Source organism: Bactrocera oleae, chromosome 4 (assembly GCF_042242935.1).
Source record: "Bactrocera oleae isolate idBacOlea1 chromosome 4, idBacOlea1, whole genome shotgun sequence".
In the NCBI taxonomy this organism is placed as follows: domain Eukaryota; kingdom Metazoa; phylum Arthropoda; class Insecta; order Diptera; family Tephritidae; genus Bactrocera; species Bactrocera oleae.
Genome location: NC_091538.1, coordinates 48218234 through 48230880, shown reverse-complemented (window position 1 = coordinate 48230880; position 12647 = coordinate 48218234). Strand labels below are relative to the sequence as shown.

The 12647-nt window shown below is 37.5% G+C and overlaps 1 protein-coding gene across 2 annotated transcripts in view; it reads right to left on the bottom strand.

Moving 5' to 3' along the window:
• pk (prickle) overlaps positions 1-12647 on the bottom strand; it is a 232882-nt gene that overhangs the window by 64906 nt on the left and 155329 nt on the right. The window contains exon 2 of one of the 2 annotated variants that reach the window (XM_036362891.2): positions 2822-4594. The exons of the other annotated variant lie outside the window; for it this stretch is intronic. Within the exon in view, the coding sequence (XP_036218784.2) occupies positions 2822-4131 (1310 nt within the window). The 5' untranslated portion in view covers positions 4132-4594. The remainder of the gene's footprint in view (positions 1-2821; positions 4595-12647) is intronic. 2 annotated transcript variants of the gene reach the window in all.

Genomic DNA, 12647 nt, shown 5'->3' with positions numbered 1-12647 from the left:
GTAACAATGTAAAGCAAAAACAAAAACATCGAACTGAACAAATAAAAGCAACTATGTAAGGGCTTTCGTGCGGCAGGATGTGGCCATTGCGGACCCACTCCGCTTGGCTGCGCACCAAAGCGCATGCGTAACAATTGCTGGCCAAGCATTCGGTTATTGAGTTTCTTTACCGTCAGCTTTGCTGCCTTTTTTATACGCGCTCTTATTGTAAACAAAAGGCAGGTTTCAATTTCAAGTGAACATACAAACACACACACATACTAAAGGGGTCACATGCGCTGGCGAGCTGAAATGCGTGCACTATGTGTTGCGTTGGGCACTCGTGTGGGCTTTGTCGATTCGGCAGCCTCTGTCTATTGTGCAGCCGCCTGTCTTGTTCGCTGTCCGCTCGTTTTGTTGCCCGCTTGACTGAGCATCGTTTCGTTTTCCTTCGCTGTTTACTCAGCACACACACGCAAACACCGACACTTTTGCGGTTTCAATTTGCAAGCGATACCCGTTGCGGCCCAACGACCCTGCGCGGCTGCGCAGTTCTCACCCAACTCATGTGTACATTGACTTTTGTTACCTTTAAGTTTCTACGCCCCGCGCTGTGCGACGTCCTAGGCAGTGGCATGTTGCATGGCGGTTGCTGCTTCACCGAAGGCTAATCAATCATTATTTTGCTTTGTTCTGGTTTTTGTCTTTGCACTCAAATTGTTGCGATTTGTTTCATGGACATTTTTTTGATACCCATAAATGTTACTGTTTTGTGTTGCTGTTCTTCGCATATACTCTACTTTGGAAAACTTGGTCTGGTGTTGCGCTTTTTGCGGCTTTCAACACCTCACTTCTCATCTTCATTCGGCTAATTTAGCAAACGTGCTTGCCATTCAGCGGGTTCGTCATTCACTTGAAATCGTCTGTTCGTTCATTGATTGCACGATTGGTTGTTCCTTGTGTTCGCTTGATTTTTTTCTCTATATGGTTGCTTTTATTGTTGTTGTTTTATGTTGTGTTGAGTAATTTAAATTGACAATGCGTCGCGTGAAATTACTTTTGACAAATAAGTGCGATTTTTGAAATTCATGAGATTGAGTTGAGATGCTGTTCCCTCTTTTCTTGTGATATCACTTAACATTTGTTTGAAATTTATGTTATGAAAAAAGAGCTCCAGAAAAATTTCATTTATCGCAAGATCAGAAGACCAGAGCTGATAAATTGAAATGTCAAGTTGTCATCGAAGCAAATTATGTTCTTGAAGAAATCAAGACTACACACAGAGACTCTAAAGAAACCAGTAAGAAAAAGTTGCTTATGAAGAAGCATTCAACATTCTCAATTTTTACAGGGCGAACCAATACCTTTCAGTCATTTTAAGAAAAGTAGCTAAAATTTTTATTAGCTAAAGCGAAAGTAAACTCAAGTTTATAGTCAACGAAAATGCTTTCAACAAGGTCATACAACAATGACTTTATGGGCACAGTTAAGGAAATTTCGTGACAAAATGTTATATCTAAAATGTGGACACTAACTGGTTATTCATAATATATCCCAACTTAGTTTTTTTTTTTATTTTGGTCGAACATTATCTTAAAGTTTTAAGGGGGTTTTCTAGTTCAGAATTTAAGGTAATTTTTGAAGTATCGTAAAATACAGTCAATTTATATTTTTAGTGTCCATTTTTATATTAGTTGTTTGTAAATATTACAGGAACACAGAAAAAATAAATAAAAATTTAAAAAGGTTACAAAATTTAAATAATTAGCAGCAGATAAAGAGGGGGTCTCAAAAAATTTACACGTGATCACAAGCACGATTTCAACCTTTTAAACCCTCCTACCAATCTTTGTTCACGGAATGGCGACTGCAAAAAAAAACAATCTTTGTACCCCTTTTTTGACGGTTTCTAATTTCTTAAAAATAATAAGACTTGGGGATAGGGCTAGTTCCAGACATAGACATAGAACAAATATACTTGTATATATAAGGTCTTTAAGGGAAAATTCTTTCGAAATGAGTTAGAAATGTCGTTACCATCAATAGCGAACGATATAACATGATGTTGACCGACTTTCTCTTCCTGTAGTTGATGAAATCAACGCGGACGATCTCTATTTCCAACAAAACCGATGCGCCCCTCATGTTTCTAAACATGGACACATTGCGTGCAAAGTTTGGCAACTCGTTAATTTCGCAAATGGCCCAGTCGAATAGCCACAAAGATCATTTAATGCGATTTATTGTCTCTAGATTATTTTCTCCGAGGGTATGTTAAATCAAAGATTTACGCCAATCAACCAGCAACGTTGCAGGAGCTCGAAAGCAGCATTCAGCGCATTATAGCCGAATTTACAGCCGAAATGCTACATTGGGTCACCGACAATTGATGTACGCGGGTGAAGTATGAACGGAGACGTTGTGGCCATTTGGCCGACATTGTGTTCAAATCATAAATGGCATAAAATTATTTTTATGACAAAAAAAGGAACCCATTTTGACTCAATTTAAGTGTTTTATTTCCTTTTGACATCACTTCGTTTTTGCTGGTAGACCCTGTACATATTTTTGTTTCACAGATTAACTATGAATTTCGATTGATGTCGGGCGTATCAAATTAAAATCTAATGTGATTTCCAAATAAAAATTTATGAAATCGAACTACTGATTTTTTTATCAATTGCGTTTGTCCTGCCTACTTCTGAGAATATCTCTAATATCTAATTAAATTTAGTAAGCCTGTTACTCAGTAGTTTTTTTTAAATTTGTGTTTGTGTTTGTTGTAAAATTTATTACAATCATCGCTAATTCTAGAAAAAAATTCTTAAGCATTAAAACTTACTCATCACACTCCTCTCCTTTCAGATGCGCGCCCAAATTCATATCACGCTCACAGGTGGCGCTCTTCTGCAACGGCGCTGGACGTGGTGGCGATGCAACAGCAGCATCGCCCTCCGTAAACGTGAAGCTAATATCAGTCGGCACATCCTTGAACGGTTTCATGCTGCGCGGCAAACTGCGATTGCGCATATTTAAATTTAAAAACTGTAAATCGCTCTCATTTAGTTGCAGTTCAGAAGAGCCACCATCGACAAGACCACCGCTTACTAAACCACTCAAAGCCTCATAATTACTCTGCTTCTTCTTTTTAGGTGGCAAAGCGGGTTTTGGCTCCGCAGCTGGCTCATGCGTCATAGAGCCGTATTGCACAGGTGCCGAAGGAGCTGTAGACAGATGTTGACTAAAAGCTAAATGCGCGCCGTTATGCGCATCCAGCGCGAACTGCTCTTGTTCCAGATATGTATTATAATATTGGGAAATATGTTCGGTGGTGTTGGGCGCATATTGCTTGCCGCGCACCAAATCACCCAAATGATCTGCATCAATGCCGAAAAGGAATGGGTCATCCAACACAGTGACTTTGGCATTACCTTTGGTAGCCTCGCTTTTTGGGTCGGCCGAATTGAGCGCCGCTTTATGCCGCGCCTTCGCCGACTTCTCACCACCCTTGCCGACGTGTACACGCAGCGAGCGTAGCAACTTTTTACCGCGACTTGTTGTGCTGAACAACGAATTCGTAGCCGGCGACTCGACTGCAGTGACATTCGTGTTCTGATATTTAGAGGGAAAGAGTGGCACTGGTGGCGCTTGCTCGTCACCTTCTTTGGCCTTCTGCTTCTTTTTCTTTTTCGCTGTCAGTTTGTTCAACTCCTGATTATGGGTTTTATCAATATCGGTGCTGTTGATCGCATCTGCCAATGTTGTAGCTGTAATTGATGTTACTGTTGTTGTTATTGTTTCGTTAGCATCTGCGTCGTCTAATTGCGTTTCGATAAAATCGCCTGCCACCGTATCATAGTCAGCGGTCTGCATGCTGCCGCTACAGCCACTGTCCTTGCCACTGTGCGTCTCATTTTCGTTGTCATTATCGATGTCGTTGTCGTTGCTGTTGTCTGGTGGAAAGCCGGTGGCTAGCGTGCCGCCAGTGGAGAGCGCCAGTCGTTGCGCTGCCGCTTTGCTGTATACTTGACGATAGTACTTCTGCTGGTCGCCATATAAGAAGCAGACGCGCCACCATTGTTTGCACGCCAGCAAATTGGCGGTGCGCGGCACCAACGGCACCGGTTCAATTGATGATGACATGTTCTCCATGTTGCTGGTGCCTGCGCTATTAGGGCTTTCAGGGTGTGTGTGTGTGTAGGTACTTGTAAAAGTTGTTATTGCTGATTTTTATTGCTGTTGTTGCTTGTTGCTATAGTAATTTGGTTGTGTTGCAAGTATATCAGCAATTACTGTTGCAGTTTTTGCTTATGTTTCGTGACTGTTTGTGTGCTTCTGTCTTTGTTATAGTTGTTGTTTTCTTTAAAGCCTCATTTTTATTTTTTTATTTTTATTTTCTTTTCATTTTGTTGCAAGTAAAATTATGGAACTCTTATCTTTTTGTGTTTTTACTTTGTACTTTTTTACATCGCCGTTGTTGTTGTTCCTGATTTGCTTGCCTTGTTTTTGGTATAATTATTTCGTTATATTTATGCGCCTTTGTTCTTCTGCTCCTGTTTATTGACACTGTTGGTCCATTCATTGATTTTTTTGAACTCTTTTCGGCATGTTGCACCTAAATAAATTATGTTTAAGTTAAAATTTATGTGTGAAATTTTCTGTTGACCGAGATTTGTTGTCACATTTTCGTTTTTGCTGTTAGCAAAACGTTTGCTTCACTTGTTGTTGCGCTTTCATTTTAATAAAGTTGTTTTTGTGTATCAAATTTGTTTTGTGCCAAGTTTTACTCGGTGCATGTTTAAAAAATTGCTAATGAGATTTAGAGTATAACTTTTATAAATAAAAAGCAAGCTTTTTGCTTTAATTTGAGAAACTCTCGTTGAGAAAATTTTAAAATACTTATTCAGATAGCAGAGTTGCCAAAAATTTATTAAAATTAAAATGTAAAAGGAAAATTCCTAAACAGCTTTCGTGACAAGCTAGATCATTGCATCGCGAAACCTTCTCCTGGCTTCTTTACTCATGGCATGGATCGTAGTTAAGAGATCTTCTGTGAGCTCGGCAAGCGCTGGTCGATAACCAGAACTTGTGACACTACAAGATTCTTCTGGGCCAGATTGAACCATAAGATGTCCTCTGAACTACTTGCTCTAAGCGATGTCAATCTCGCCGCAATTGTAGGTGTTCTGACTGGACACGCTCCAACAGGTTCCTCGATCTATGAGGATTTGGTGATCTATTTTTGTTAGGCGTTTATGGGCAACACAGACAACCAATGTCTGTTTAAGTAAGATCCAATCGATTAGGATCAATCCTACGACCTAACCTATTCTAATTCTGATTTGGGATTAAAAATTAAATTTTCAATGTTTGATTCCAATTTTAGATTTTTTGTAATTTTTTTAATCAAAAAATTCGACTTGAAATATTTTGTATGGGCCTTCCGCAGCTTCTAAAATATATTTATTTTAAATCAATAATATTTTTTTTTCTCGCATAGCCTAAATGATAGATTCGTATATTCGTATGAAATAATTTCTTACATACTTACTATAAGTAGAGATAAGCTGGTTTTTCGGTACTTACATAAGTATAACATATATCCGTCTTAGGAGCAATATATATATATATTCTTGTATGTATGGCAAAATCTAAGGAGCAAACATTTAAATTCGATGCGTTATATGCCCTTCCAGAGCAGAGTGTGAAAGTGATGACATAATAACTCGAGTAGGAGTGCTAACAGGTCTAATTGACAGATATACCAGCAGACTGGGAATACCATGCAACGATTATTGTAGAAGCTGTCAATAGGTAGAATAAAAAGAGACTATAGAACATCTTCTATGTGAATACAAGGCTTTGTATAGGAAAATAATCGCAACTATGGACAGTGAGTATGATACCTCGGAGGTTGCACAAATAACTTTTCGTATTAATGAAGTTCATTAGGAGCACAGCGTGATTCAGAGAGGGCATAATAGAGTGTGTGGATTTTGGTCTGGGCAGTTTCACAACGGGCCACTTTAAGGAATGGGAGCGTCGTCAGACATCCGTTCTACCTACTTATCTACCTTGGTAAACTATTTTTGATATAAAAGTTTTGATTATTTTTTACCTTGGAGTTTTAAAAAAAAAAAAAGAAGAAAAGTGCTCAAAGGCTGAATCAACTAAATTTTTAAAATAGTTTGAGACCAACCTATTTACATAAAAGTCTTATCATACCTTTAAGCCCAGCTTTGCATGAACTTATTTACTTATCTTTCTCCAGCCAATATAGGAATACTTATTTTTTCCAAATAACGGTTAATAAGTTCTAGAGCTTACTGTAAAGTTTTTAACACTATTATTTACTCAGCTGCAAAACAAATGAACCAAATAAAACAACGAGCGCCTGACTCAATAAACATACCTATGTATGTACATATATATGTAGGAAACAAGATATATCTTAGCAAAAATTTATGTAGAACGAAAACAAAATTAGCTTTTCACATATAACAAATTATATATGCATGCTCACAGTGGCAACACCACTCAATAGCGTGTATTTTGTTGCTAAACTAAATCTACAAGCCGGTGCTTCCGTATTTACAATGTTGCAACTGCACACTGCCTGGCTGTGGCAAGCATTTACTCAGCACGTCAGTCAAACAGTCAGGCCATCAGTCAGTCAGCGTGGCAGACAGTTAGTGACTGGTGACTGCCGACTGCCTATGTTTCATTATTATTAGGTTGCCCTCTTTTGCTTGGCATAAATTGCAGCTGTGGCACAAACCAGCGCACTTGCAACAATTTGCCACACAACGCTTGCTAATCTCATGCGCTTCACTATTTACAGTTCTTGCTATTTTTATTTTCAATTTTCGCAATCTACTCTATTTGTCTTCACTTTTCGACACTCAGCTTACTTTTTAGATGCGTCACGCAGTGCTGCGAATGTGTAGCCTGCGCAGGCGCAACTTGATACACGCAAAAACAGCTATGGATGTACACTTGCGCGTGGTAACAACAATAACGTTCTGAGTAAGTGCAATTACCGATAGCACGTTCTTTTATCATTATTTTATTTTCTTTTATTATTAGCAACTGCGACTTGCCACTTCGCTCATTACAATGCAATTGAAAGGCCTTCTTAGCAATGGCGAGTGAATGTGCCTGCCATCAGGTGTGTGGTGCAGTCATAGGCAATCGACCGGTGGCCAACCACTATCCCCTATCAATTGATCGCACAATGATGTGCCATCAAAGGCCGCATAGCAAGTTGCTTGCCGCTCGTTGCTTGCCGTCAGCCATTGCGTGGCAACATCAAACATTGTTTTTTCACGTTGTCCGTGCATTGTCGGTTATCGCATATTGAGTTTTTGTTTTGATTGTGTATATAAAAGTTAGTTCTATGGAAAATTGTGTAAGAAAACCCAAGTCAAATCTGAAAGGCCATACGCAGTTTTTACCTCGCCATTTGGCCGAGTGTGTGCCTAACATTGGCCATCAATTAAAATTTATAGACTATTAGCTATTTTAGCTATTAACAGCACATTTGCGGTTAGCTGGCTATTAAAATCGTTATTCGTTATTTGCTTTAATCTGGAAATATGACTCCGGATGAGAGCTCATTGAAAAGCAAAATATTCAATACTAAAATGATAAGTGCAACCGAATGGATTCTGAATGGCATCGATGAAATTCTTAGGTATTGATTATAATAGCAGAGATACCATTTTGGATATTACTTTAAGATTTTAAATTATAAGCAGTGAAATTGCGTACTTAAATTCATTGCGTGAATAACCTTTATTTTGCTTCAAAATTCCTTTCTACAACCTACTGATTTTGATGGTCTCGTTCGACTCAATTCGAGTTCCACGGAGTAGTTATTTGAGTTTCAGGAACTGAAACGCGTCACAGGAACTCAAAATTACCAAATAGGGTGCTGACTGCAGACGGGGTGTTGACTTTACGTTATTTTTGCAAAACAGCTAGCATATTTGTGGAGAACAGTGAATAGAAATGCTAAGATCGTTTACTATCACCATCATGAAAGAAAATATCCTCTATTAGAAACACAGTATTTTAAGATAAAAGTCGCGACGAAGATAGAGGTATGGAGTGAAAGTCATACACCAGGATATGTCGAATCATGAAATGGATGTTCCATTGTCCGACATAACAATAACCTGCCTGAAGAAAAAAATGCGATGGAATCGCTGGATTGCCGACCGAGAGCTATTCACATACGGCAGCAAAGAACTGATAAGTTGCATGCATCAGTTTCGTTGCGGGATATGGTCGGATGTAAGCATGGTCAACGAATAGAACCTAAGTGTGCTCTGCCCAATGCACAAAAAGAGGGACGCTATAATCTGCGCCAATTACCGTAAAATAAACTTTTTTTAATATCGCGTATACTGTGTTAACGACCAAAGTCCGCTGTCAACAAATTGATTGGACCTTATCAGTATGGCTCTTCAGGCCATTGAACAAGGTTAGTGGATTCTTGCCGTTGGCCTAACTTGTACAAGCAGCAATCGTATAGTTTTTGCAATTATATACTCGTATATAAAATTAGCAGTGGAAATTTAAAGGACCTTCTTTTCCCGAGATAGCTAAACTTACAAACACTTGTTGATCAATTCTGTTAAGCGTATATCAAAGACATGGGTGAAAAAAAAAAAATCGAAAATGTGTGCAACAAATGTTCAAAAAAATATTATTTTATTTGAACTCATTTTCTAAGTTTGGCAAATATGCTCATTTTCGAAATTTGAAGTCAAGAGTAATCAAAGTATATATTTTTTTGTAACTAAGAACCACCGATTTATAGTTGCACAATAATGGCATCAAGTCGGTTCTACATTAACTGCACTAGTGCAGAGTTTGAGTTAACTTTATGCATAAGTAATAGTAGTTTTTGAAGTTTTTAACAGTAGTAGTTGTCTTCGATTCGCCAGAGAGTTAGCTAGTTGAATTTGATACAAAACAATTTCAATGCCATCAAATTTTGTTTTATAGATTTTATATTAATTTTAGGTTAGTTTAGGCTATAGGGCTGACATCTAAGATGAGATCACACTTAAACTGCTAGTTACGACCATTTGTGAAGCCAAACATTTTTAAATGGCCCAAATGAAAAATCTACAGACAAAAATTAAAATACAAGACTTTTTATTATATTATATTGTTGATTTTAATAGCTTAAGACTTTAAATAATATATAGATCTTTATGGAAAACATAAGCCAGAATTGGTGCTCAAAACTAAGGGCTGCCAAAACGTTTTACAGTGCCGATTGTAGTTTTTCTCCGTTAAAGAAAAAAGCTCAATATAATTGAACATGCTGATATCAGACTACTATAGCATATTTCTAGCTGCCAAATAAGCTGAACGATCACAATTAAGTCGGTATGGAAAACTTTTGTATTTAAAAAGATATCTCCACGAAATTTGGCATATACCATTGATGCAAGCAATTATGCAATTTTCTCGAAGATAATGTCCAGATCAGATCATCAAAGCGTATAGCTGCCACACTAATTGAACGATCGAAATCAAGTTCTTGTAAAGAATATTTTATATTTGTGAAGGGTATTATTGCTTCGGTGCAATCGAAGATAACGTTTTTTCTTGTTTCCTGTTATTCTAGATATGAGTGCTTATATCTCCATCTGAGTTTCATAAAAATATATACTCGTATATGCCCGTTAGTTTATATATCACATAAATATTTTGAACAAAACCAAATCTATGTTTATGTCGTCGAAGTGTGAAAATTCTGCTGATGGTATGCCAGCTTCATCAAACAATTTTCTAGCGTGATAATTTCGCAGCAAAAGAATGTTAAACAACAAATAAAATTCAATTGAAATTAGGAAAATTTTAGATGCTTGGCTAAACAGCAAACCAAGTGCGAAATATATGTGCATACCTGTGAAAATAAAATGATTAGTTTTCAGCATTTTAAGCGCTTTTTTGTTGCACATTTTCCTAATGTGGCATAACTTCACGTAGCATGGCATAAAAACCGCTAATTTCCAGCGAAACCACAAATATTTTATAAAACCAATGCGTGAAATGCAGCAAAACGCTTTTCTCCACACTTTTTGTGCAATTGTGTGTATGTGTGTGTGTTTGGGTTTATGTTTGTATGGGCGTTTGTGTGCCTCTGTGTGTGCAAGCTGAATTTAATGTGAAAATGCTTCCAGCAACTCATTCATTTACCAGCAAAGCACATTGCAATGTGCGCGTGCAAATTTCAGAAAGCCACAACAACAGCAACAACAATAGCTATAGTAACGGCCACCAAACATTTATGCCAAGTTAATAATTTTGTAAGCGACGCCAAATAACAAAACGTAGACGCACGCATTCACCACTAAGCCACTGTGGAGAGGCTTGTATATGTTGGTATGAATGTATGTTTGTATGTATGTGTGTGTATTGCGCTTGCGGATAACAATCGGTGGCTGTGTTGAATGACGGTGGCTTAGCGCAGTGCTGCCAAACTATTTACAACAACATAACACCGTACATAGCGTTGTTGCTGAAATGCAAGCGCGTGTACTCATATGCGGATTTATTTACCATATGTATGTGTGTGCATGTGCTTAATGTTGCATGTATGTATATATGTATCTATATAAGTGTCGCACATAAATATGTGGCAACCACCATACAGTCTTAACGGCTGCTGCCATTCCTTGCTACTGTTAAGCTACTGCTGAGTAGATTCACATCAATTTATGGATACATATGTTCACACATATACACATACACAACCATAATGTTTACCTCGAAAGCACCAAATTGCAGTGATGATGCCCTTGTCTCTGATAATAATGTCTTCATCAAAACACTTTAGTGGCATAGTTGTGCCTCGCAATTCTTCGCAAAAACATACTACACAGATACACATACATATATATAACTATGTGTATAACCAAGAGTATACTATTGCTTTTGTTACACACTCTGGCTTTGCAATCGGCTTTTGCTGCATTCTATGACCAAGCAGCAGTGGCTTGCCACTAAATTGTATTTTGCGTCGAGGCGTTGCCATTGCAATTAGTTGCCTTTGTTGTTGCACCACTTGAAGCAATCGCTATTATTGTGTTGCTTGCAGTTTCTTTTGTTGTTTATTAGCGTTAGCGGTGTAGTGATATATTTTTTCCTCACAACGCTATGTCAAAATAATGAATCAGCAAAAATGGTGAAGCTTCTGGCAGAAATTTGAGTAGAGATCTCAAGCTGAAGCAGAAGTGTGCAAGTAACTGCAATTGTATCGTGGTTGCCACCTATACCAAAACTTATATTTGAAACCAAAAAATAAAACTAGTTATATTTTTATTGCATTCAACTTGGCATTCAACCGTAAAATGTTCAGAGCTGCAATTATGTTTTCTGCTTAACACTCTTAGTTTATAAATGAAAGTCCTATAAAGTCCGCTCTGAGTTTTACTGGTATATGGTGAGTCCAACTTAATCATAAAGAATACTGGTTGTAAGTATTTACACAGAAGCCGAAAATATGCTCCAGTAAGCCAAATAATGGAATAACTGCTGAAAAAGTGAGGGCAATAGTGTTGTAAAATAGCCAAATACTAATAAAGAAGTTGAACACCCGATGTGCCTTGCATCATCCGAAATCATAGCAATAAATCTAAAGTATTTATTCGAGCTTCCCCAATACATTGCTTACCTCACTTATGTTCATTCCAATTTAGGTTTGGGCTTCATTTCGCTCAATGGAAGCGTGAAATTAAGCATCCATCAGTTGTTGTAGAACCATAGTGCTGAAACTGATTTGCTAAAACTAATTGACGAATTGAGAGTATATGACTTTTGACTAACTCTACAAGTAAAGCTATATACCAGATCTAAAGATTCAAGATATATCATAGAGAACCCAGTGATGACATTAGGACATTTCTGTTAATGGCGTGTATAACAAAGCTATCGTAAACGATTTCCTATATCCGATAATTGAAGAGTTTGGCAGATATTTTTATTGCAGCAGGATAATGGATAAACCCGTTTCAATTGCACCAAGTAGCTAAAGCGACAGTCTAACGTCGTTGAACTTTATTGCTGGCCATTACGAAAGACTGATATTATGGAAAAAATCTATGAACGTGTGTTTTCGGTTTTAGACCTGTGATTTTCATTGAGGCCATTTTGGAGTTGATCTTTTGGACAGCTGTTATTTGGATCAAAAAATAAACTTGACTAAAATTTGTCTTTGGAAAAATATAGTAATCTTTGAAGCGAAGATTTTCATACGTGGAGAAAATTTGATCTTTGATGCGATATCGTGAGGGACAGAGTGAGCATACATAAGTTTGAGACTGAAATATTATTCGTGTTAATAAATATCTGCACCGAATATTTAAGCGAGTAGAGCGTTCTTTTGCCACGTGCCTTTAAGTAAAACTAAAGTTTCAATCTTAAAGCTATTAAAATTGCTTGCCACATACCCCAATAACAAAACTTTCTTGTCACTATGAAATTGTATGTATATATCCCCAAGTGAATAGTAAAATCGTCAAATGGCTTATTAAATATTGTTCCACTTTTGCGTTGAAATCGGCATAATAAATTGTTGCAGTTGTTGGAAATTGCGAAAATGATTGATTGCATCGCCGTTGGCAGTCGCAACTGGCTGTTAATCATAA